This window comes from Botrytis fragariae (assembly GCF_013461495.1).
Source record: "Botrytis fragariae strain BVB16 chromosome Unknown tig00000251, whole genome shotgun sequence".
NCBI lineage: Eukaryota > Fungi > Ascomycota > Leotiomycetes > Helotiales > Sclerotiniaceae > Botrytis > Botrytis fragariae.
Genome location: NW_023501003.1, coordinates 91,013 through 116,916, shown reverse-complemented (window position 1 = coordinate 116,916; position 25,904 = coordinate 91,013). Strand labels below are relative to the sequence as shown.

Below are 25,904 nucleotides of genomic sequence, written 5' to 3'. Positions count from 1 at the left end.
AATCATAGTACCATCAAGAGTCTCCCTTTTGAAATCCTATACTGATCATACTCCAAATGATTGAATCCAATACGAAGCATCTATTTTCTACATATAAGAATCAAACATTCACAAGCGCCAATACTTCTCAGAATCTCATACCACGAACCCATGTGAATCAGCTTCTCTGTCTCGTCGTATAAATATACTATGCGCACGGTACCGTACAAACACTCTTTAATCCAATAACATGATGTCTCGACGTATCTCAAACTCAGGATTGTAGGTTCCCAAGGATTCAAATCTGCGACAGACCGTACTTACTCCTCGCTTCTGTACGGCTATAGTGAAGTTCATATACTTATAAAATATCTAGTAAATGGACTGAGAGATTCACATAATTGTATACACGAGTTCTCTATAAGATAGTTTTGCAGACGAACATTCTATTCTATCGACAAAAAGTTGGATAACACAGCTTCACTAAGTGCTTATTTCCCAACTTGATATCAATCTTTCTCCACAACTCAATATACAAGATTCAACCAGACATTCACAAATTCCAAAGACCCATTAAGAGAGATCTCAATATGTCTCTTCCAAGTCGCAATTCGCCGACAGTCAAAGCTCTAATCGAAAAGCAGAAGTAAGTCCAATTATCCTTCATCCCATGGAACTTTCATATACTACATGATAGCAAAGACGCATGAGAACACTATCTAACCCCACCCCAGAGAAAAAGAACGTAATACAATCCAAGTAAGAGTAGGCAAGCATAAAAACTTATACACACTCGAAATAGATGTTTTGTACCGACACGCCCCGTTTCTTAAAGGGGCTTGCGAACATTATTCGCGAGGACTTGATCATAGCGCTATCAACTTTCCACAAACAAATGATGTGGTTTTCAAGTTGTTTAAGGCATGGCTTTATAAACTTGATTTGGGCGATGCTGATGAAGAGATTGCGCAGTGGAAAGCTGGGAGGGTGAAAACTGGCGAGAAGGTGCAAAAGGTTGATGAAGGACCGCTTATCGACTTGGACACTTCGAAGGGAAAGGCAAACGCGAAGAAAATTAGCGATTCCCAGAGAGACGAGAACTTAGAGACGACAAGCAGTGACCTAAACACCACCAACAACGTAGCACTAACAAACTTCTGCTACCCGCACATGGCCAATCTTCTCGATCTTTATCTCTTTGCCGACATGGCAAAACTACCACTTCTAAAAAACCAGTGCATCGCTAAGTACTACAAGTTTACCAAAGCAACCGGATACATTATGACACCATGGCTTTCCTACATGTGGAAATACACCACTAAAGAAATGCTAATACGCAAATTCCTTCTCGATTTACTGACGTGGGAAATGCCGCCTTTGTTATTCGAAACGAATTCGAAGGATTTTCCGGGGGAATTGAGATTGGAGCTGCTGGTTAATATGGGATATGTTATTCAGGTGGCGAGGTATGGTACATCGGCCATAGAAAAGAGTAATCCGTTGAATGATCTTAATAACTACTATGAAAAGGTTGAGAAATTGGATGCTTGAGTTGGATATCGATTATGAGTAGAGATAAGCATGTGTGCTTGTGCAGGAATCAGTTCTGCTCGGGGAGGCAGATGGAACTGTGGTGGACTAGCGAGACAGGATCATCAGCAATTGCAGACTGTGGAATCGCGAGCGATTTTTCATGAATATGGCTTGATAACGGGGAGGAAACATGTAGCTTTTGATATTTTTGATGATAATAAAGTGTTGTTCAGATCGCTCCTCACGAGTTATTGGATCTCTGGTGAAGTACGTAAATACACATAATGGTCTACCAGGTATGTATTTGATAGAGGACAAATCACAGCAAAGAAGCAACCTGGCAATAATCCAATTCAACTAAAACATAGAGTAAATATCACTGATATACCCCCTTTCCATAACTCATAATCAAACACAACAACCTAATACATCTACTAATAGTTCCCTGGAACATAACAATGCTCTACAGATCAACAAGCTCGTTTAGAGTCTCGACGCAAGCCAAACTACAGAAATCTTCTATCTCACAAAATCCAGATGTGATATTACGAGTGACATATACACAGGCTAACAGTAAGCTGCAAATAACCTCACCCATCCCCTCTCTTTCTAAAAAAAAAAATGAACACAAAGTCAATCTTCAAAATCACTTGAGACGTTTTGGATCCAACTCAGCAACTAGACTTCCAGCAATCAAGCTACATACCCGGTAGGTATGAGGTACAAACTCTCAAAATGAATATGAGAACCAGCTGTAGTCAAACTTTTGACAGATGAAATAGTTCCCGAATAGAGAGAGAGATAGATCCTCTTAGCAAACCCAGACTTCTGTAATCGAAATAGAAAGGAACTCCTCTAATCTAGAAATAAGTTTCTTGATTCTACAAAAGAGGACTCCATACCATACATACTCATATACTCCATCAAAATCCATCATTACCGTCTAAAAAGCAATCCCAGAAATTCACAGGTGAAGAAGCAGATTAGAACGAACCACCAACAAAACCCTCCAGCTTGAACAATCCAATCTAATTCAACCCAATTCAATATTCCATGTCAATTCAGTTCAAAGAACAAAAAGCTTACATAGTGTCTATCTATCACATAAAAATTATCCAAGAATTTATTCAATACCATCTAGTGTTCAATAACTCTCATAACTATATCCGTAGTTGGTTGATGCATTCTATTATAAAATTTATAAGGGGCATCAATTTTGGTCCCTTTTCTCCTATATACATACATACTCGCACTCCATCCGTAGAGCGACCTTACTATCTGCACCCCATCATCTAATCCCCACACACACTCTCTCACCCCACCAAAAATACCTACCTAGTAATCCGCGCGCAAACGATAAACTCTCATACATATCATATCATTTTACAATCCCATCCCACTACAACTTCCCCCTCAACTTACTTCAATCCAATCCGATCCAATCCAATCCAAACCCCCACCCACCCAAAAATGTCCTCCTCAACCAGTCGTTTCCCCCGCTCCTCGACTCCCCCCGAAAAATCATACTTCGAACAGCAGCGCGAGATTTTACTGGGGGAAATAGCTATCGTATGTTTTCTTCCCCTCTCATTCCCTCCCCCCTCAATTCCCTTGCCTCCCTTCCCCCCCTCGCCCCAACTCCTCATCTCCAAACCCCAGTCAAGAAACCAAAATAAAACAATCCACTAACCCTTCCCCCAATCCAGTCATTCGAACACGTCCTCTCCAGTATAAACAAACTGAATCGGTCTCTAGAGGGTGTAATTGCTGTATGTTCCCCTCTTCTCCCCTCTCTCCCTCAATTCCCCTCTATCTTTCACCCCCCTTTCATTTCCCCACTAACCCCCCTCCTCAACAGGTCGGCAACGAATTCTCCTCCGTCGAAGCCCTCTGGTCCCAATTCGAAAACGTCATGGCCAAAGATCCCTCTTCCGACTCCCCACCCGAGGAAGATTCACAACAGGCACAACAACAACAACAACACAGCAGCAGTAAACGCGAAGAGCACAAAGCAGAAGAAACGCTTATGGAGGATGATACACGGGTTTAAGTTTACGAGTTGAGAAGAAGGCAAGGCAAGCTCTAAATGTGCCGAGTTGGGTCGGGCCTATGGACCGCATATATCATGATAAAGATGGCAAGGCAAGAGGAGTTCTGGACTGGAGTATGATTGATACCCTTTGTTACGTTTCATTCTTCTAGATTTCTCACGATTTTCACATATTCCACCAAAACGACGGAATTCGCAACATCTACAATAAATTGAACTCGAAAATCAATAAATTATGTATACGTAAGAGTATGATATGCATTGTCTACCCACAAAGTTTCGTTATACATAAGAAAGAGTCGATACGATACGCTCGCCCAAAAACAGTTTGTTGTGTTCACAGTTCCTTCAATTCCCTAACTGATTCACAAGAAAGTCAAAAAACCCACGCAAATCAAAAAAGCCTAAAATAAAAAATTACCGGAGAAAGTCCAGTCCAGTCCAGCTCCAGCGGTATGAGAGTGCGATGAAAAACCAAGTAGGAAAAGAATAAAAAGGCTAATGACCATGTCGCAATGCTATTTGATGCAATGCTCAATTTCCTAAAATCTGCCCAATAGTTGCAGATTTTCACAATTATACACTCCTCGTTATGTTATGCAGTTCGTATGTCGTTTCAAAATATCATGCTCATGTCGTACTTTGTTGGGATGCGTAATGGTGATGATTTGGTGAAGGATGGATTATTACAAGAATCGACAACTGCGCTTCTTCTTTTTCGGGATGATTACACCTTGCGAACCTGATGTACCGGGTGGAGTAGATGATGATGTATTTTGTTGGTTGCTTCGATCGTTGACCACAACTGTGTTGATGGCTTCGGTAAAAATTTCTTCCACACCAGTCATTTCTTTACTACTGCACTCCATATAACGCGCTCCCATCTTTCTTGCAACTGCCATTCCTTGTTCTGTGGTGACGGGTGTGAGACCTTGGGTTTTGAGGAGATCAATACAAGAACGTTTCGTTCTCAAGTCGGATTTCAGACCGACGAGGATAAGAGGTGTGTATGGGCAAAAGTGTAATACTTCGGGATACCACTATCGAGTCAATTAGTATGATGGATAGATCAACGTGAACTCCTTTTCTTATCTTACCTTATCCATAACATTCTCGAGGGAATTTGGGCAGTCGATCGCGAAACAAACAAACAACAAATCTGTCTCCGGGTATGATAATGGACGGAGACGATCATATTCCTCTTGTCCTGCAGTATCCCACAACGCCAATTCGAGTGTCTTGCCGGTCTGCCGATGTGTTGGGTATGTGATATAATTCTCGAATACAGTTGGAACATATTTCTGAGAAAGTATTAGCCATATACTTACGAAGGTTGAGCATCAAGCACAACATACTTCTGGAAAATATCCTTGACTATAACTTATCAAAAGACAAGTCTTCCCGCATCCACCATCACCAACCACCACAATTTTTTCGAATACGAAGGACCTTCTGTCATATGTGTAGCTGCCGATTCCCTTCCCGTTGAAGCATTGCTCATCATTGTGCTAACCGTTCCGTCACTGGATCTTTGACTTTGTTCGCGACGTTGGGTAATTTTCTTTCTTGGACTCGCGTCGTATTTTTCGGTTACACTTTCACGCCTTGAATATTGATTTGATTGATATTGCGTAGCCATGCTTTTGGGGTCGTTTGGTCAGGAGAATTAAGGCGTCGCTTTGTGACGATGGTGTACGAGTGAAGTAAGTGAATGCGAGTCGAGACAATGATTGACTTTCCGATGACGAGAACGTTTGATTCTAAGACAAGCTAATCCTAATAGCTAGGTATGACTACAATTATTAAGTACTGTAGTCTGGAATTGAAATAATTGACGATGGAATAACGTTTGGATGAATGGTAATGGTTGTGGCTTGAGTGTATGGAATGAATCGTATGAGATGGCAATAATTTCAAGAATGGAAGAAAGTCTTGAAAATGATCCCTTTAAGGCTGGTGTTGATAACTTAGCAACTTTGGGTTTGGGAACGGGTACGGGTGGATTTTTGGATAGGAAGTTACTCGAATGTTAGAGTTATTTACATTTGCATGGGGGTAGTTGGTTACTCTGGCAACTTCCAAGCTTCATCCACTCCACCCTAAAATAAATGTGGCAGGTATGTGGCAGGTATGATGACATAAACTTTGAATGTTGGAAGTTGCGACGGGAGAAATAGGTGGAGGTGTGTGTGTGTGTGTGTGTGTGGCTGATGGATGTGGCTGATGGATATGGCTGATGGATATCCTTCACGTGGCTAACATTGACGTGGCTCGTGAGAGCAGAGGTAGAGGTGTGTGGCTGACCAACATGTGGCTGATCAACTTGTGGCTCGTGAAATCCCACATCGAGAAAGGCTGAAAAGTCTCAGGGTGAGAAGCTTGGAAGGCTTTGACGATGCACATTGATGAATATCATGGATGAGTAGAGCAATGCGATAGAAGATTAATCAGAGAGCGATAAGAAACTGGGAGTCAGTGATACACACCTACCTACTCCGTACATTCATCCATTCATCAATATCCACCAACGTTTCAAAGGCGTGGAAGGAAGATCAATCGATCAATCAAATCAACCAAGCAATTCTCAAATCCTTGATGGTGTATCAAATCCCACTCAACCCCAAGATTTCATGGAAATGATAAGGATAATCTTATTAACCTTTTCACGCTTTTTCCTACAAGGGAAAGAAAGGTGTTTTCTATTTTCCCAAGCAAACTTCACCTAATACAATCCTCTTCTCATCTTACTCGTACCTAGACACTGCTAGGTATTATTGAGTGAGAACACAATTTTCTGTCGCTCATTTTTCTTCGTTTTCTTTCTACTTTCCTTGATTAGGAATTTCCCCCTCTATTCCATTCCTTCTGGCCAATTACTCCAAGCTCTTACTTTTCTGTAAGACAAGACTCTTCACATCTCCAGCGGGCACAATATATAGATGCTGCTTCAACGAATGCATCCATGTGTCCGACTCCAAATGGCGACGGCCTAGAGCTTGAGAAATCGAATAATAATAATACTCAACCTCCTTCGATTTCACTTACTGTACCTCCCACAGAGATCATTGATGCCGGCTTGAAAAGTTTAAATCACTGTGAGTATAGTGATTATGGAATCACTTCTGCGCGCATTGCCCCCTTGACTATATTCGTTATCTGGCTATCGAGACAACTATTGCGCAATCCAATATCTTTAGCAATACCACGTTGACTCAAAACTACATCCACTTATCTTCTCATGTCTCCCAGAGTCGTTGAGAATGTTTCATATATTCGCATCACAATTGCTCACTGAAGTCATACTGATAACGACCCCGCAGACAAGCGCAAACTTCCACCATGGCGATACAACATGCGACAGGCTTTATTGCCTTTGGTTCGATGGGAGACTCCATACTTAGCTTGGATGCAGGATAAGATGCGATGTCCAGCACTCGACACTTATTTTGCTGTCACTGCGAACCTTGGAACGCATACTTTCTTCATGGTTGTACTGCCAATTCTGTTCTGGTGTGGACATACATCTTTGGGAAGAGGGTAATAAATTTCCTGACGGGTCCTCGCAGACACTCGCTGATTGAAACTCAGGATGGTTCACATATTGGCAACGGGAGTCTTCATAACGGGGTTCATCAAAGATATGTTCTCACTACCTCGACCACTATCCCCACCTCTCCATCGCATTACTATGTCGGGTTCTGCAGCACTCGAATATGGATTTCCTTCGACACATTCCGCCAATGCTGTCTCGGTGGCTGTATATGCTCTTTTTACTCTCCATTCTCCAGAATGTCAACTGCTCCCTTCGACGAAACTGGCCTTAGAGATTGTGAGCTATTCTTATGCCTTCTCTATCGTACTTGGACGACTTTATTGCGGCATGCATGGATTTGTGGACGTAATTGTTGGAAGTGTTATAGGCGCACTCATTTCTGTCGTCGAGTGCGTATACGGATCAGCGATTGATAACTATCTCCACAGTAGCACCTGGAAGGCCCCTGTGACGATCGCCATAGTCATTATTCTTTTGATTAGAGTTCATCCAGAACCAGCTGATGATTGCCCATGTTTTGATGACAGCGTCGCATTCGCGGCGGTTATGATAGGGGTTGAACTTGGAGGTTGGCATTATGCTTCGGGGGGTTGGGCCTGGGACGTCCCAGTTCCGGCGACGGTTCCATTCGATCTACATCATATGGGCTGGGTAATTGTGATATTACGAGTTCTCATTGGTGTTTTGGTCATCTTTGCTTGGAGAGAAGTTATGAAACCAACATTGTTGAAGTTACTCCCTCATATTTTCCGAGCCTTTGAGAACACGGGGTTGATCCTACCCCGAAAATTCTTTATGCCTGCTTCAGAATATAATAATATTCCATCAAGACTCAAGGTGGATAATGTCATGCCATCTGTATCCGACCTACCAAGTTTGATCTCATCTATCCGACATGCTGGACGGGGCCGAGCTGTATCCGTCGGACCTCAATCAGCTGCCGATGCATACGAAACTCTTGCGTATCGAGAGAAAAGACGGAGAGATAGTCTTACTGACGTATTTGAGGGTATGACTCCACGTCAAACAGCTACGAAAGAAGCGAAAGATTACTTTGGCTCTAGACAACCGACTATGGATGGCGCCGTATCATCTGGAATGTCATCAATTCATGGGAGCATGAATTTGCCAACTCCAGCACAATCCAGAGTTGGCTCTTATGAACAGATGATGGGAGCAGGTCATGTCATGTATACTCCAGGGGTATCCACTCCGGGCCTTGAGGGTGATGATGCTGCAGAGGATGAGATTACTGTTGGACAGGAAAACGAGTTAGATGAAACAGAAATGTTCTCTAGGCTAGAAAAGCCTCGTGTGAGATATGATGTCGAGGTAGTCACGAAACTTGTAGTTTATAGTGGTAAGTTTATATGTATATGAGAATACGGTCATTGAACTACCGACTGACAAATTCCTAGGTATCGCTTGGCTAGCAGTCGAAGGAAATCCGATAATTTTCGAGGTTATCGGTTTGGGTATGGGCGTATGAAAGTATCGCGATGAATATTATAGGCTCGTATCTTATGGTCTTGAGCTTGGGATGTCACTTTCACTCGTGCGATGTGGCGAGAGTACTGACTGATATTACCTAAGTACTCCAGGAGTTTGGTAGTACGTAGATTTTTATGATGTGTACTAGGTATCTCATGAGGCGTTTCGGTAGTCAAATAACATTTAATCGAAAGCTTGCTTGATATCCAATTAGATGGTGGTTATATATTGACGAATATTGCATATTCATTGCATTGGTGTGTGTGAATTAAGAATTTATAATGGTAATTTCATGTTTGGTATATTATTCATATTAAACATGAATCTCAACTTGCGGATTTCATAAGAACGCAAACCATCAAGGTACCTGAAACTCTCAATATCGATAAATTCTATTGATTCTAAATTTGAATATTCATTATCGCCATCTCAATTATAATAGTCTATTTGGGTATCTCAATGTCAACCATTCCTGTCTACCTAGTAGCTTTCCTTTCAGCTCCTTCGCCCCCAATTAATGTTACACATGGAGTGCAGTGCAGTGCAGGGTGTCGATCTAGATGCTACTGCAACCGCATCAGTCGCTTGTGGCCCCCCAAATCTCGAATTTGCATAAGGCTGGCTGGCTGGCCTCTATCAGCACTATATCTCTGTGTTACGCTGACACAGGATTTGATTTGATTTGATTTGATCTGATACGACCTGACACATGGTATGTCTGTCAAGTCTAGACTAGATTCTTGGGCTAGTCTTCTGGGTTTCCTCTTGATGTGCATGATTCGTTTGTGTGTATGTGTAACGCAACGCAACGCAACGCAACAAACCGAAACGAAACGAAATGCAAGTATCTATTTTCCGCGAGGTGTTCGAGGCCGTTTGATTCGCCGCGTTGTTTGCTGAAGTAGTTTCGCTACTCCATCTACCCATCCATTTATCCATCTTCACTTCCTTTCTTCCCAGCTCAGCTCATATGATATCATATCATACTACTCTCTCACCCCTCATCCTCCATCTCAAATCCATAGACAATCCCCACCCTCAAATCTCACCCCGCGAGCGGATTAGCATGCACCGTCACCCCCTCAATCAGCACCTTCTCCTTGGGTCTATTCTTCCTATCCACCTCTAACCCCTCCATCTCCCCCAGCACCCTGAAACTCTCCTCCCCAATCACATGTCCAAACACGGTATTCTGCCCATCGAGATGCGGCGCGGGAGCAAAGAGGATGAAAAACTGGGAGCCGTTTGTTTCGGGACCTTTGTTGGCCATGGATACGATACCGCGCGCGTGGTGGCGCAGGGAAGGACGGATTTCGTCGGCGAAGGGGACGTCCCAGATGGAGGTGCCGCCTTTTGGGGGGGAGGAGAGGGGAGAAGCGGGTTGGTGGGGGAGGGCGCGCCGGTTTGGATCATGAAGGTGGGGATGAGACGGTGGAAGGGGGAGGAGTCGTAGTAGTGGGAGGCGCAGAGGGCGAGGAAGTTCTGGGGAGGGGGGTTAGTTGGGTGTAGTGTAGTTTGGTGGAAAGGAAAATGGAGAATAAGTAAAATAAAAATGTATAGAGCGTAGCGAAAAAGCCACCACGGCAGTGGCCTAGCGGAGCGTCTTTCTTCAATACAATTGGATTGGGTTTGATGTGATTAGATTGGAGGAAAGCTTCTGATGTAGTATAATGAGATTGAGAGAAAGAAAAATGAGGGAATTTACCTCTGCGGTTTTGGGTACACTATCGCAAAACACTTCGATTTTGATATTGCCGAGGCTGGTATGTAGAGTTACTGACATCTTTTTTATGTGTTGGTTTATGGTTATTGGTAATAATGATGTGTAGTGATAATTGATAGATGAGTATCGTATGGTTGTTTATTTGGAAGATTGGTGTATGGAAAAAGAAGGCTGAGAGAAGAGAAGAAAGGTTGTTAATTTGATGGATGAAGTCAGATGTGTAAGGTTGTAGAGAGACAAGGCTGGAAGGGGAGAGAAGGCTAATAAAGGAATAAAAGTTTATGGTTATCGGGAATGGAAGTGGAATTAGTCCGGAAAGGATGAAAGACAGGTAACATTGGATTTATTTGCTTGTGAGAGGGCGGGATTGGCGGGGTGGGGTGGGATGGGATGGGATTGGATGGGATATGGGATATGGTAGGGCCATTGTTTTGTGGATCGGATCTTCAGAAGCTTGTTGGTGTTTATTTTGAGTTGAGATTTAAGGAGATTTAAGGAGATCTTTGGATGGTATTTGGATTGGGATTTTATGTGAGGGTTATTGATTTATTTATTATATGTCTTTGTAAATGTAGGTGTATATAGATGAGTAGTTATTATGTCTTGGTATATATACTAGCTATGTATATATATATACATATATATATAAAATAACCCTCAGTAAACATTCTTAATACACCTCCCTGGTCAATAATACACTTATCACCAGAAGAGCATAGATTGAAACTCTTTGTATGGTTTGATGATATGTATGATACGCCGATATCGTGATTGATTTTATACTCTGATCTAGCTACGCCTTGTTGCTAGATTTCATCATATGTTTCGCATTTACTTTGATACTTGGGTACTTATTACTCTTGAGGTGATTGATTGATAACGTAGGAGAGAAGTCTGGACTAGACGAAAGCATCAATCCATCTTACTCTTCGTGCTCTTCCTCTTGCCCTCACTCTCTCACTCTCTCACTCTCTCACTCTCTCACTCTTCCTTATCTACCCTCTCTCTATCCAAGTTAGCCCTTACAACATACATCAAAGTCAACCCGGCTACTGTTCAAGAGTCCAGCTACCCAGCTACCCAGCTACCCAGCTACCCAGCTACTCAGCTACTCAGCTATCCTTCCTCCATATATTACAATCTCAATTACATCCACATCCATCCATGAAAGAAAGAATAACCGCTTGCAACTATTACTACATCTCAATTTTAATTAACAAAACACCTATTCCTTTCAAAATTTATCATCTATCTTATTCTCACTCCATTTCTTCCTTCACCCACTCACTCATTTCATCATCCATTAAAGGAAACTTTTCCGTCACACCACACAACACAATCGCTCTCTCAAATCTACCAGGTCTCTCTTGATATTTCTCCCAACTTCCACCCAAAGAAAGAAAAAACAATTCTACTTTCCACCAACAAACTGAGGGGATCCCAAGTCTCTCTTACTCAATTTCACACATACGAATCGATCTTCACAATCAATCTTCACTTACTTAGTAATCTTAATCTTACCCACGAAGAAAACAACCTACCCACCCCCCCCAAAAAAAACAAGAGCTGAGCCTTGCTTATATGGTGACGACGAAAGCTATATCACCGACACGCAACCCCACAATTCGCGCAAACAAACTTACCGCATACACACATACATATCATACCTACAGATGAGACTCGAGCTTTCAACACAACCCACACTGCTCAACAACATTGTTTTCCATTTGGCGCAAACCTGCGCGGTGGCGCCAGTGATCTTTGGGTGTGCACGATATGTCTGCCTTTGTCCGTGTCTCCGGACCACCAAACAGTAATTTTCTGGTTGGTTATCCGGGTATTTCTGCTACGCTTGTAGGTGATCTCTATTTCTTTGGTTGAAAGTTTGGTTTTGCCATTGTGATTTCTTGGAGGGTATGGTATTAATTCGGGGATTTCTAGCCTAGGATAGAGGGTAAAGTAGAGATTCGACCCCTCACTGGAATTTCTGCGCCGATAGCGATATCCTTGGTACGAATATGTTTACAGCGAAGAGAAACGGTTCATCCATCTGCGGAATCGATCGCTAAGAAACATTTGGGGACACCTCGAAGGGAAACGATAGATGTGGTTGGGAAAGAGTTATTATTGTTTCGATGTACGGCCGGAAAGGAGAGCGAAAGTGTGGTTTTGATGGATCTACCTTTCGTATTATTCATACCATTTGGAAGGGGGGGAGAGGAATCGAATCGAAGGATCCCGCCAGCAAGTTTACAACTACCAAGTCGCACGGCGGAAACTTATTATGAGTTGGTGGTAACGGTTCAACAAGGTCAAGATCAAAAGAAATTCGCGTTTCCAGTCCCGATGCAGAGATACGATACCCTTTCAACCTTCGGCATGTATAATCGTCCAGAATCTGCAGAGAAGAATACGGACCATCTGGTTACCCTCAGAATCACAATACCTCGATGGTCATTTGGCCCTTCGGATCCAGTTAGCGTCTACATCCATTTATTTCCAAACTCCCTTTACATAAAGAAAGCTACCAAGGTAGTCATACAAAAGATTACGATTGGCATAGAAGAGGAAATTACATATAATCCAGAAGGAGATGAACCAACGAAGAAAATCAATCGCATAGCCAAGCAGACGGCGACAGTGGGAGCAAAATTACCAGAGGCAGGATATTTCACGACTCTAGGGCTGATATATCCATCGAAGGATTTGAGAGATTCGGAGGGAATTATTAGGAGAGGAAAAGCTGCATTCCCAATGCATTTTGTCAATTCGTTTACGACCACGGGGACCTTATACAAGATTGAGTTTTTTCTCGTTATAAAGGTATATACATTTTTTCTTCTCTCATTCACACATTTAACTAGTCAAAATTTCTCAAATACTCATGAAATTGGTCTAAACTAACTATTGCAATTTACAGGTTCACCTGTCGGGTGCTCGTGATATTACTCATCGTCAACCAATTACTGTATGTCCATTGAATGAACAAGAGTGTAAAGAGGAAATGGATGCCATTGAACAAGCAGCAAAAGATGCATCACATGTGGATCCGACGAATCCAATGTTACCCGCCTGCACAATTATTCGGGCGAAAGATCCAAGTGCTTTGAGAGCATTAGGTTGGACAATGGTAGGAGGTTTCAGAAAGATGGTTATTGAATGAAAGGATGAGGGGATGAATGAAGCTTTGAATTCGTAATGAGGAGATTTTTGATGGACAATCACCAGATTGAAGTGATTTGGAATTAAGAGGCCTTGGATTCGATTTGAAAGTGATTATCGAGGCATTGCTGGGCCCGAGAATTATTAAGGGGGTGCGAATGCATACGATAACTTGCTGCATCGATAGATGTATGCGAAAGTCAGCGGAACGTTCATACCAAGGCGACAGGCTTCATAAGGAGTATCACACCAGATCACGATACCCAAGGTCGAATAAGAACGAGTATGATTTAGTGGGGGAGTGTAGTGGAGTGTATATGATTTTTGACCTTGAATATTAGGTTTGGCCGTGGCAATCAATCAAGAAGTATTGGAGGACAAATTTAGCCAGGCGAACAATCGAATATGAGTTGATGGGAGTGGAAGGGCATGGAAATAATGGAAGCGGTTGAGCTGGATTATATTTGAATCGAATTGAACGTATAACGATTTGTTGCATTCTCTGGTACTTAGGTTGGGGTTGGGGTAGGGATTTTGTTGTGTGGGGGAGTTGGAGGATTAGTTCGGATGCGGAGTTGGATGTATATTGGTTGGCTGGTTGATTGATTGATTTGGATTGATTTTGGAGCAGATGGTTGGATGGATGTATATGATTCATGATGTTGGTCATGAATAGGATATGGAATGGAATGAGCCAAAGTCAAATAAAGGGATAGTTAGCTGGCGAGATGAAATCGCAAGATCTAGATGTGAGATTGAGTAGCTATCTGGATATTGGATCTTGATCTTGAGATGAGATGAGGTGAGATGAGATGATATAAGAGGGAGTGGGTAGTGAGTGAATGAAGAATAATCAACACAAATAAATGAACTCTTACTATGAGGATTTCTTCTCATGCTTGTTTATATGTGGATTTGTGATTTGTGATTTGTGATTTGTGATTTGTGATTTGTGATTTGTGATTTGTGAATTCCTGTGTCTATAACTTTGTAAATTTGTAGGTCTATAGTATTCTATGTGGGTATGTTTGGATTGTGCTGGTGATGGGTGATGGGTATGAGTATGAGTATGAGTATGAGTATGAGTATGAGTATGAGTATGAGTATGAGTATGAGTATGAGTATGAGTATGAGTATGAGTATGAGTATGAGTATGAGTATGAGTATGAGTATGAGTATGAGTATGAGTATGAGTATGAGTATGAGTATGAGTATGAGTATGAGTATGAGTATGAGTATGAGTATGAGTATGAGTATGAGTATGACTATGAGTATGAGTATGAGTATGAGTATGAGTATGAATGGCAATGGGGTACAGGTTAGATTTACTGAGCAGGTAGATATACTAGATAGGTAGGCAGGTATATGAGGTAGGGATGAGTTAGGTGAGAATGATTTGAGTGAGTGAGTGAGTGTGGATGGATGGATGGATGGATGGATGGATGGATGGGGTGGTGGTATATGAGGTAGATATGTGTTTGTGTATGATTGTATATAAGTAAGTATGAAGTGGATATTGAGTGTAGACTTTTTGTTTTGGATACGGAAGGAGCTTGGAGATTAGAGGGGAGGGGAAGAGGAGAGAGAGATTACCAATGTGATGTCAAGACGCAGTAATTATTCTTCTCTTCTTTTTTCATTCTTCCTGTAATCCATTTCTTCATTCTTGAGTCTTTTTTATATATATTTTCATTTATATAAATCCCATCCCATCCTATTCTATTCCATCCCACCCCATTTCTTTTCATCTCATTTCGTGCGTTGTATAAAATCCTTCCAATCTGGTATTCGTGATATATTCATTCGTATGCACATGGATACATTTCCATTTCCATTTCCATCTTCATATCCATATCCATATCCATATCCAAATATCATTTTTTTTCATCATTGTTCCTTGTTGAAATAACCATCCATAAATCCATGAAATCATAAAAAAACTCCCCCCTTGATCCGAAAATTCCTGCGTAAATGAAGGGGAATGGGAAATTGAGAATGATGGAGGGTGAAAATGAAGAGAAGTGAGGGAATGATGAGTTGAGTTGAGATGAAGTACGCGTTCAAAAGCTACCGAATCGCAACAAATAACCGACCGACCGACCGACCGACCGAATAGTTGAAAACCCGCTGAAAGAAGTGAAAGAAATGAAGAGGAAGGAGAAGAGTGAGGTCCAATTTGTGAGGATTCTTGGTTGCGTTTTGATCTTAGGTAGGTAGGTAGGTAGGTAGATAGGATGAGCGACGCATGCTGAGAGAATATCTTCAAAAACCCCAAAAGGACCAAAATCTAACATCAAGCCGTGGACAAACTCAAGCTTGAGTCGAAATCTCAAAGCTCAAGTAAAAGCGGATGATGACCCATTTTCTTGCTCTCCTTTTCCTTTCCCTTAAAACTCGTACTCTTCTCCGTCTTGCTTCTGAAAATACTCAAAGGCGTCTTCTTTTTCTTTTCCTTGGGCTCTTTCTCTTCTTTCTCTGTACGTTCCGTTCGCTCAGAAGCAAGCGATGCATTATCATCATCTTTCTTTGAGCGACTCGATCGATGACTCTTAGAAGACTTTGTAGATTTCGATGTCTTCGTGCGAGAAGTACGAATGGATTCGATATCGTCATCTTTAGACTTGACGGAAGGTTCGTACTGGGAAGGACTACCTCTAATAGGAAGAGTTTTGGAACGGCGAGATTTACTCGTAAGGCGACTCATGATACTTCTCTTTTCCTCTTCTTCTTCTTCCTCACTCTCGTCAATTCTTTCTTCGGCGGCACGTTGACGGATTCGCTCTGCGTGGCGACTCTCCTTTTGTCGTGCTGCGGTGGGGGTGATGTATTCACCATCTACACTTGTGCCTACACTTTCTATTTCTGCGTCGGCGATTCCACGACGCCAGATGTCGATGCTGCTTAGTTCTTCCTCGTAGGCTTCGTAGGGCATCGCTTCTTCGTACTCATGGTGCATATCTTGGGGTTCCATGAACCCAGGTGTGTCGGGATAGTTGGGGGTAGCGGGGAGGGCTTGCATGGCCATCGGAGCTTCTAGTGGCTTTTCAGGAGTGGCTTGAAGTTTCTTGATGATTTTGAAACCGTTGAACATGACGACCGTGACGCCGAGAGCGACACCTCCGGCGATGAGAAATTGAGGAGATGCGAGGAGGGCGAAGATGGCGGGGGAACTGGCTTTGAGCATGGGGATGATGGAGGGAGACATTTTGGTGAGGAGAGAAGAAAGCTCGGCGAGGGTGAGAGCTACGGCGGCCATGGCTTCGGGGTTGGCTTGAAGGTTTGACATGATGGCTGTGGCGGTGTGGTGAAGACACTGGGCTTCGATGAGGAGAGTATCGAGTTTACTCATTGTTTCGTCGAGTTCTGCTGGGAGTTGTTGTGGGGCGATTGGCTCTTCGAATTCTGGCTCGGGGTCGGATTCAAAGTGATGGGCATCTCCATATGCCAAATCCATATCGATTGAGTCATCATGAAGATCAGGCACGGAAGTTGCACGTGGGACTAATGGTCCGCTGGTATACGTAGCAGGAGCTGTTTCTCTCCTTACGAGATGCCCTGGCATGGGAGGAGCAGCTTCCATCTCTGTATGCCTCCTCGCGAGACTTAACTCGGTTTCGGCGAATGGTTGGCGATACATAGCTAGAGGGGGATCATCATAAAATCCCTCTTCAGGATCTTCGTAATGGGTTTCTGTAGGCTCATATTGAGTGGGAGCTTTAGAACCATGCACTGAACGACTTCGTTTCGATCGATGAGATCGATGCGAACGTTTGCTCGCTAGACTTTGCATATCTTCTTCCTCGTCCAAATCATCGAAGTTAAATTCCTGGCGAGTTCTCGTGTGGGAACGATGAGAACGATGGGAGCGGCCACTGGCCAAACTTTGCGCATCTGGGAATTCCTCATAATTATTGATGGTGAGAGGAGGACGAGAAGAATCTCTTGGTTCCTGACGAGAAGACTGAGAACGATGTGAGCGATGAGATCTATGAGATCTTCTCGAAGCTATCGATTGTGCATCATCTCCTCCCCCTCCTCGTGCCTCTTCAATTTCATATCGAGCTTCGTCGAGACGTCTCTGTGCTCGATATGATCGTGCTTCTTCCCGAAGATAATGTTCTTCTTTCAATTGTGCTTTCTTTTCTTGATATGCGGCCTTGGCATCTTTGAAGATGTTTACGAGTTGTTTTCCCTAAATTTTTTTCAAAAATGTGCTGGTTAGTCACCGCATTATTTTGTATGTGTGTAACATCGGATGAGGGGAACTCCAGGGAAAACTTCGGAAAAATGGTAGAAATACTTACAGTGCTGACTACTTTCCCCGATTTATTGATAATGGTAACGGTTTCTGTGATAGGAGGAGCCATTTTTGAACGTATGATATGGGTATAATTTTTGAGAAAGGAAGAGAAGACCAGCTTCTTATTTTTCGGAATTTGGTATCGTAAAGAAGTTTTGGAAAAGAAGTGAATGGAATTTTTGGCTTGTGAAAAGAATAAGAAGTCGATTCCCTGAGCGAGCAAGCAAGCAAGCAAGCTACTTCTTTACCGCCAAAAAAGTGCGGTGAAGAGCTGATGGCGGGGGAAATTTAAGTGGGAATTTTTTGGGGAACGAGGAATGTAGGACGTGAGAGAGTCCGTTCCGTCAAGCAGGTAGGGAGGTGGAATGAAAGGAAAAGGAGGTAAGTGTGGCAGATCAACTGAGGAATTCGTGGGACAGCGAAGAGTGAGGGATTTGAGAGGTTTATTTGTATGGATGGGTTTGTGAATGATGTTAGGATGGAGATGAATAGCTGTGGAGAACTGGGTCACGACTTCATTTTAACCATGTAGGTATACCTGGGTTTGTAGGTATATGTATTAGTTATATGTATAGAAGTATACAAGTCCACGATGATAGATGGGATGATCGGATTTCAAGGTGCCTTTTGGAAGGTTTGGAGGGGACATATCGGAGAATCAAACCGATTTCACATAATTTATGTGGAGTGATGGTTATTTTGCAAGGGGGAGCTTTAGTCTCTCCTTGAGAAATGTTGTGGATTCTTTTTTGGGGTGAATGAATCGTGATGGTATCCTGGATTCTTGGTTCATAAATAGTAAAAATACTTATGGGGATGAAAATCTCCTATCAATCAAGAAGGCGAGAGCTTCTTCTTTCTAGGTCTCGAACTTCTCCCTTCATTGGACTGACATCTATGTTTCCTCCACTAATATCTAAAATCACTTCGCAATCATTGGATTCAAAAATTATCAAATCGAAATCATCCTTCACTAAGAAGAGAAACGGGACCAGTATGTACGGAAAAGAATCCTTCGCGTCCAATAGGATATCCCTTCCCAAAGCATCCTCATGCATGAGAGTGGAAATGTGAATCTCCATCGTGCATCGTGTCGTCGAACTTTTGGTCCAACAGCAAGATTTGTTAGGCTTACATGCATCCAAGTCACCTCTTCCTTGGAAAGAAAAAAATGCCTACTTCCTAGAAGATAAATCTGTACTATTGAATCATATACGAATGTTTTATGGACTCCGAAGCACGCGAGGACGAAATTCAACGTCCTGTCGCTTACCGCTATGGAGCCATTCGGCGCCCGCGGTCTCCCGCTCGCTTCTGTACGTTGTGCACGCTTGCACGCAGGTCTTTTGATGGAGACGAGCGTGGAAAATAGAGGAATTCATGCAGGAGAGAGGAGTGCAGTAACATATGTAGAGTCCAATGATTTACATTACGGGAGGGAAGATGTACTCCATAGATACATATGCACTCTCTGAATCACGACGAAATGGATATGAAAACCCGTGAAGTTGGTAAGATAAGATGGGACCGAATGGACCGACAGGACCGATAAGAAACTTTTAAGACTTCATTTCTCCACGTTTCTTTGAAACAACAATGTCGTGGCACCAGCTGCTTATTTGTGGCTGTGTTGGTTTTTTACGAATGCATGTGGCTGAATAGTTAGTAGCACAGATTAGTTTCTTGTTTTCTCTTTGGTTTGGAAATTAGGTTTCTTTTCTTTTTGCCTAAATTCATGAGCATGAGATTTAGTAATCTTTGTCGTTTTGACCCTTTTTTTCATCATATTGGTGGCTTGCGGTTCGGATAACTGCTTTAATGTCGGCCCGGTACATTTGTGATTGGGCTGCATGTTAGGCCGAGGAGAAATTTCCAGTCTGAACCTACGGCGTTGAGAGATGATCCGAGTGAATTATTACAGTCGACAATATCGTTTAAGTAGTTACTTAAGTAAAATAGTTAGTCGCCAAACGAAGTGATATGCGGTAGTTTGGTATCAGAGTACCGAAGATAGTTTTTCGGATTCTATTATCACCCTTCTTTCGCTAGACGGTGAGAGTTGATTGAAAAGAAGAAGAGCATGATTGATTGTGATTATTTATTTCCTTTCCATTCCTCGAGAGTTGTAGTAAATCTCCCAGGCAGAATTGAAAACCGGAGAGCTCTTATAAAATATGCATGATTCCAGTGCATGGATGTTGAGTGAAAATTGTATGGCTGAGGGGATACCGACTGCATAGTCCGATAGGCAGACGCTGAAAAGCGTTTGCTTTTCTACCTAGATAGTATGGTTGTCATCTTCCATCTGTTTATAAACCAAACGAAGCCCTCCTCAGTTTTGGACATACTCATTTGGTCTATTCTCTCACATCCATCATCTACACTCAAAATGTCCAATCAGTGCACCCTTACCAGGACTCAAGCTCCAAGAAGAAATTATTTCCAATTCTGGGAACAACAGCTCTTCGCTCAGGTGCGTCATAATATCAAAAGTCCAAACCTACATCTCTATGCTCTACCTTTGCTACATGATTATCAGAAACGCAAATCTGTTGGAGAATTTGACGGGCTGGATCTAGAAGATGCCAAGAAATTACAACAGGCAGCCGATGAAATAGTTGCGCATCTTGTGAATCATCTTGCGCTTGCCTTTGAAAGGAGATGGAATGGATGAAAGAGATGTTTGATACCTTACCAATGATAACAAGATTATAGACACCAATAAATCTATGTTAGTATTCACACTCTTCCAATTGCCATTTGGCTGGCGTCGAATTATTCACTTTCTAGCCTATGATACCAATAGGTTTGAACCCCATCCTTCGATGAGATGAGGCTCGACTCGTGTTCGGTTTGTGAATGGGCCTATGTACCTAATAACTTCCTATCGATATACTAGGTGAATGTTGCAATCCTCGAATCAATCCGTGCCAGTCAGGTGCAAATCACGAGTGAATTGATTTTCGAGCGTATTTAGATTACCTAATCTTATAAAGGTACCTACACTCCGTACACATTCAACAAATTTTCTCTGGTCATTAACCTTTTCCATCCATCTCCTATTACTTGTCAATATTTCCAACTTCAATTTTCAATATGATCCCACTCGAAGATAGATTTTGGTCCGAGGGCCAAAATCACCTTGGCGATGGTAAGAATGCTTACTGCAATGTCTTTCTTGAAATGGGATCAATTGCGCATGATAAAAAGAAAAGGCACAACAAAGGTATTTCCGATTGATGAGGATAAAGAGGTCGCAATTCCGGCGCAATTCGCTCATTATCCATCTCCGGAAGTTCGCGCAGTTGAGGTTGACAATGATAGACTCATCTGTGGGATCTCCACAGATCCAGAGGAAGACGAGGCAGTCTTCATTGCTTATCCTCCATATTCAACTATTGAATCGCTAGCTGGATGTCGCACGATCGAGCATTTCCAGCTCAAAGAGCTCGATCAGCTTGCACCATTTGTTGACCTTTCATCTTACAAAGACGAGAATCAGCACACCCGGATATTTGTCTTTAAATTCAATGCTTTGGAAAAACCGCTAAGGGTAAAAATGGCTTGGAACGAAATCAACCTTGTCAGAAGTCTGCCACCGCATCTCAATCTAGTACCATTTGATAGCGTTGTTCTCGAAGACGTGGAGTCTCGTGTGATTGGCTTCACAACGAAATACATCCCAGGTGGCAGTCTGAGTATCCCAAAGACACCTTTACGATTCGAGTGGTTGCAACAACTCACAGAGGTCGTCGATTTCTTGAACTTAAACCTGGGAATCATGCATCAGGATATTTCACCACGGAATTTGATGATCGATCCCGACACACAAAAGCTTCTCTTATTCGACTTTGATAGAGTCGCATGTAGAAAAGTATAGTTGATGGAAAATCGTGATGACGTTAGCGGTGTGGTGTACGCTGTACATGAGCTTATAACAAACGACTCGCACTTCACTGGGATCCCCCATTGGGAACGAAATATGGACATGGTTCAGAGTCTCCCAGAATGGGTCTGCAATCGTGAACTGGACGCTGATGTCTCTGTATTCCGCGAATTTCTTGATAAATGGGTACGAGAATGACAATCTGGTGGCATCATGGAACAATATCTCAAGGCGCCTAACCGGCCTACATGACCGGAAGAGCCACCTTCTGTATCGGATTACGATATTCCTTGGCAAGTTGGGGAAACGATGGATGGAAAGCCGATGTGGACAACGGGAGTACATTTGAGACGCATCGCAATGGATCTTGGGCAATATTGCTTTCGATGGGAGAGACCACCGCAAAGCAGATTGTCAAAAAAGTCTTGCGAGGAGAATGTGAATGGAATTGACCAGAAAGCCCACAATGAGGAACACAAGAAAGCTACAGGTAAGACTCTGATAAACAAACTACTTACTAGCTGTCAGTGGTTTACTGACTCGATAATCCACCGCAGTTGCAGCCACCGAAGCCGATGACAGTATGTATTGTCTATCCGGCTGAGGGACTCGAGAATCAAACGTAATGGAATTTCGAAAATGGTGTTCTATAAAGATAGGAGTTTACAGAAATCTAAGAGATACATGGTCTAGAATTGCTATTTGGTCTGGATGGAACGAGTACAAAATGGCTATGAGAGTAGCTATCCGGGTGATTTTCGGAGAAATGGTAGATTGACAGGGTGGGGTACAACGATTTTTCTCCTCTTCTCAGTATTTGCCCAGCTCGAGCTTAGATGCTCAATACCATTAGACTTTCTACCATAAACTGAATCTCGCAGTCTATCGGCTGAATGAGGTGTACTGTTATCTTCGGCATCTTAAACGTTATGCTTTGATAGAACCGTTATCGTCGGAAGTGGGGTTAATGCTTGTCTGCCGGGATACAGATTCACACGGATTGCCGTACGGAGTAAAGATATCCACGCCAAAGATATCCACGCCAAAGATATATCAAGCTTTGGTTTTCTCATTTGCATGCCAAAACTTACTTTGGTCTGAGCCGTAACTATTGTCCATCAGCTCAGGTCACGCTTCATCAGTCCAAAGAAGAAGTCTTCGACGATGGCAATGTCACGTGTGAGGGAGTATATCTCCCATCCCTATGAACATCCAGGAGAGAGAAAGCTGGTACAGAAACTAGGTGAGTGCTTGATCTATCATGCATGACTCGTGCAATCAAGCAAAAATCTCTAACACGTATAGACTTCTTCATTTTAACATTTTGCTGTTTATCTTATTTCACGAATTATTTAGATCGATCGAATTTGGCAAATGCGTATGTGAGTGGAATGAAGGAAGAGTTGGGGTTTGTGGGTAATCAATATAATCTTATTAATACTGTTTTTACTGTCGGGTATGTACTAGATTTCTGTTGAAGTTCCTTATATGCTATGGCCGAAGTGGTCCTATTTGACACCTGAATTCTCATCTCAATCCACGTAAACTGGTTGTGACTTTGAGTACTCTCCGGATTCGGCCATCTAGTATATGTTCGGTTATACTAACTCCGTTCCAGATACATAATTGGACAAATTCCCAGTAATCTGGCACTCTACTATATTAAACCTCGCATCTTCTTCCCATCAATGATGGTTCTGTGGGGGTGTCTTACTATGATCACTGCATCCGTTCATCATCCTAGGGATATAATGGCTATTCGGTTTTTCCAAGGTCTTGCCGAAAGCAGCACATTCGTCGGTACCCATTACATTCTCGGATCATGGTACACTCCTCGAGAGCTCGGAAAGCGCAGTGGCATCTTCACTTCTTCTGGTCTTGCTGGTACTATGTTTGGGGGTTTTATCCAAACTGGCATTCATTCATCCTTGAATGGCGCAAAAGGAATGAGTGGCTGGCGCTGGCTCTTCATCATTGATGGACTTATCACTCTCCCCATCGCCCTTTATGGCTTTCTTCTTTTCCCAGATACTCCGACCACAACATCCGCATTTTATCTCACCCCGGTTGAGCGAGATCTTGCTAAAGCCCGTGTTCCAGAAGTACCTGAACATCAACTCTGGAATTTTGCATTCCTCAAAACTGTTGTCACATCATGGTACTGGTATGGATTCGTTATTCTGTGGATCATTGCTGGAGAGAGCGAATCTTTCTCTTCAAACTCATTACTTTCACTATACATGAAATCCACAAGCAAATATACAATTTCTCAACTCAACAACTATCCCACCGGTGTTCCAGCTGTTGGTATCATATTTACCCTCTTCTGGGCCACTCTTACAGATTTTCTCAACGGCAAACGCTACCTTGTCGCTTATTTCATCGCCATTACCGGAATTGTAACTTCCGCTATGATACTCACAACTTCTAATGTAGCAACGATTTTTGCAGCATACTACTGGGCCGGCTCTGTCTACGCCTGTCAAGCAACCTTTTTCGCATGGGCTAATGAAGCTATGAGATTTGAAAACGATGCCTTAAGAGCAATAGTGATAGCGAGTATGAATTGTGGTAGTAATGCTGTGAATGCATGGTGGAGTTTACTATTCTATGGCGCAGTTGAAGCACCTAAGTTTACAAAGGGAATGTGGGCGATGATTGGAACGTGCATTGCTCTGGCAATTTGGACCACAGTTTTGCTATGGGGTTTAAAGCGAATAGACAGGAAACGGGAGGCTACTACAGTGGTGGGAAGAACGCGGGCAGAAAGTGATGATCTAGAGGTGGCTGATATTGGAGAAGGACATTTGGATAGTAAGATACATTGATATCGCCAGAGTAGCAGTCCATGGTGGCTCGGTAAAGTTTTCATATCTGCGAACGTGATGGGATTGCGATCGTATATTTCAAATTCAAAGAGGGGGAATGCCGTTAGAAAAGCAATCGGCAGTTCGAAATAGTTTATTCAATAATCTGATTAGGAGCGACTTTTTGAAAAAATTCAATGAACTGACCCGGTCGTTGCTATACTGTTACTTGGATATGTAATAGGTGTAGAATAAGCATTCACACCAATCATAAGTATGTCCTCTTGACGATTCCCTCCTCCCTTCCAAGGAATTGCTTAAATGTCGTCAATGGAACGAGCCTAGAAAGTTCTTCTATATCGACATATTCCGACATCTATCTCATGGCAATTTGCGAATTAACAAAGACACTCGAGTCTTTTTGCTTCATGATCTCCTCTTCTGTCATAAATACTGCTTCAAGGGGCCATTGAATGACTTCTCCAAGTTGATCAAGTATTTCCGGAACAGTCAACAATTCACTAGCCATCCCAATTGCGCATCCGTGAAACTTTTCTGGGCTTGAAATGCTGCAGTAGCAACCTTAGCAATATCGACGTGATCAACTAATGCAAAATTTCCCTCGGCAGTCATTGCTGTTGTCCAAGTACCCTTATCTCGTAACTCGGGATATCTATGTACTTTCGGCTCCAGAAAATTCGCCATGAAGAAGGCCGGGTGGAGAAACGTCCAATATTCAAATTTCCCATCAATAACAGCCTGCTCCACTCTCTTCTTTCCCGCGAGGTGCTTAGCCATGAAGGAGTTGGGCGTAATATGTATCCCAGTGCCCAGCATACTCACTCCAAGACTCGTGGATGCAACGACTTGCTTGACACCTGCCTCCTTCGCGACTTTGATGATTTCCTCGGCTTGTCGACGCTCATGATCTAAATCGTCGACTGTGGGATGCAGACACAAGAAGAGTTTCTCGCAGCCGCTCATGGAATTGCGGAGTGCATCCATATTGTCCCAATCGCTTTGTGTAAATTGTACACCACGATTTCTCAATGTGCGTGCTTCAGGTGACGCGAGGTTGCGCGTTGTTGCATGGATATTCCAGTCGAGATCGAGGAGCTGCTGGCACAAAGCGCCCCCTTGACTGCCAGTGGCACTGAAGATAAAGGCAGTGTGCGTCACTGGAGACATTGTATCGAGGCCTCTTGCTTGGATGGTTTTTGGATTTAATAATACCTACAAGATTTCCTGGGCATAGTGTGGCTTTTATGTTAAAGGATTCACCTCATTTGTGGGAAAGTCTTTACTGTAATTATCCGAATCGTTACGGGTCGTTTGACCTATTTAGGAATATGCATGTGCCCACGTCAGTATTCATCTGTGAGGATGTCTTTAAAAAGATATGTCAATCTAGGAGTCCGGA

General features: G+C 42.8%; 10 protein-coding genes across 10 annotated transcripts; 6 read left to right on the top strand and 4 right to left on the bottom strand.

Moving 5' to 3' along the window:
• Positions 1-569: 569 nt before the first annotated feature.
• Positions 570-1,530, top strand: Bfra_011616 (uncharacterized protein; the record flags this gene model as incomplete). Its single annotated transcript, XM_037341943.1, has 2 exons — positions 570-625; positions 714-1,530. The coding sequence occupies 2 exons, from the start codon at positions 570-572 to the stop codon at positions 1,528-1,530; spliced, it is 873 nt and encodes a 290-aa protein (XP_037188023.1).
• A 1,452-nt stretch (positions 1,531-2,982) lies between these two features.
• Positions 2,983-3,562, top strand: Bfra_011615 (putative dash complex subunit; the record flags this gene model as incomplete). Its single annotated transcript, XM_037341942.1, has 3 exons — positions 2,983-3,081; positions 3,219-3,281; positions 3,371-3,562. The coding sequence occupies 3 exons, from the start codon at positions 2,983-2,985 to the stop codon at positions 3,560-3,562; spliced, it is 354 nt and encodes a 117-aa protein (XP_037188022.1).
• A 686-nt stretch (positions 3,563-4,248) lies between these two features.
• Bfra_011614 (putative ras family protein) lies at positions 4,249-5,201 on the bottom strand (the record flags this gene model as incomplete). Its single annotated transcript, XM_037341941.1, has 4 exons — positions 4,249-4,602; positions 4,660-4,863; positions 4,918-4,936; positions 4,987-5,201. The coding sequence occupies 4 exons, from the start codon at positions 5,199-5,201 to the stop codon at positions 4,249-4,251; spliced, it is 792 nt and encodes a 263-aa protein (XP_037188021.1).
• Positions 5,202-6,524: 1,323 nt separating this feature from the next.
• Positions 6,525-8,604, top strand: Bfra_011613 (putative long-chain base protein 3 protein; the record flags this gene model as incomplete). Its single annotated transcript, XM_037341940.1, has 4 exons — positions 6,525-6,657; positions 6,883-7,099; positions 7,151-8,475; positions 8,534-8,604. 4 exons carry the CDS (start codon positions 6,525-6,527, stop codon positions 8,602-8,604), a joined length of 1,746 nt encoding a protein of 581 aa, XP_037188020.1.
• Positions 8,605-9,776: 1,172 nt separating this feature from the next.
• Positions 9,777-10,389, bottom strand: Bfra_011612 (putative peptidyl-prolyl cis-trans isomerase-like 3 protein; the record flags this gene model as incomplete). The annotated part of the gene is made up of 2 exons (XM_037341939.1): positions 9,777-10,088; positions 10,312-10,389. The coding sequence occupies 2 exons, from the start codon at positions 10,387-10,389 to the stop codon at positions 9,777-9,779; spliced, it is 390 nt and encodes a 129-aa protein (XP_037188019.1).
• Positions 10,390-12,105: 1,716 nt separating this feature from the next.
• Positions 12,106-13,492, top strand: Bfra_011611 (putative arrestin domain-containing protein; the record flags this gene model as incomplete). Its single annotated transcript, XM_037341938.1, has 3 exons — positions 12,106-12,183; positions 12,271-13,152; positions 13,250-13,492. 3 exons carry the CDS (start codon positions 12,106-12,108, stop codon positions 13,490-13,492), a joined length of 1,203 nt encoding a protein of 400 aa, XP_037188018.1.
• A 2,328-nt stretch (positions 13,493-15,820) lies between these two features.
• Bfra_011610 (uncharacterized protein) lies at positions 15,821-17,858 on the bottom strand (the record flags this gene model as incomplete). Its single annotated transcript, XM_037341937.1, has 2 exons — positions 15,821-17,683; positions 17,796-17,858. 2 exons carry the CDS (start codon positions 17,856-17,858, stop codon positions 15,821-15,823), a joined length of 1,926 nt encoding a protein of 641 aa, XP_037188017.1.
• Positions 17,859-20,180: 2,322 nt separating this feature from the next.
• Bfra_011609 (uncharacterized protein) lies at positions 20,181-20,465 on the top strand (the record flags this gene model as incomplete). Its single annotated transcript, XM_037341936.1, has 2 exons — positions 20,181-20,264; positions 20,331-20,465. 2 exons carry the CDS (start codon positions 20,181-20,183, stop codon positions 20,463-20,465), a joined length of 219 nt encoding a protein of 72 aa, XP_037188016.1.
• A 422-nt stretch (positions 20,466-20,887) lies between these two features.
• Positions 20,888-24,505, top strand: Bfra_011608 (putative pantothenate transporter protein; the record flags this gene model as incomplete). Its single annotated transcript, XM_037341935.1, has 7 exons — positions 20,888-20,942; positions 21,007-21,657; positions 21,976-22,167; positions 22,235-22,258; positions 22,800-22,856; positions 23,034-23,133; positions 23,296-24,505. 7 exons carry the CDS (start codon positions 20,888-20,890, stop codon positions 24,503-24,505), a joined length of 2,289 nt encoding a protein of 762 aa, XP_037188015.1.
• A 489-nt stretch (positions 24,506-24,994) lies between these two features.
• Positions 24,995-25,672, bottom strand: Bfra_011607 (putative hscarg dehydrogenase protein; the record flags this gene model as incomplete). The annotated part of the gene is made up of 1 exon (XM_037341934.1): positions 24,995-25,672. One exon carries the CDS (start codon positions 25,670-25,672, stop codon positions 24,995-24,997), a length of 678 nt encoding a protein of 225 aa, XP_037188014.1.
• Positions 25,673-25,904: the final 232 nt, after the last annotated feature.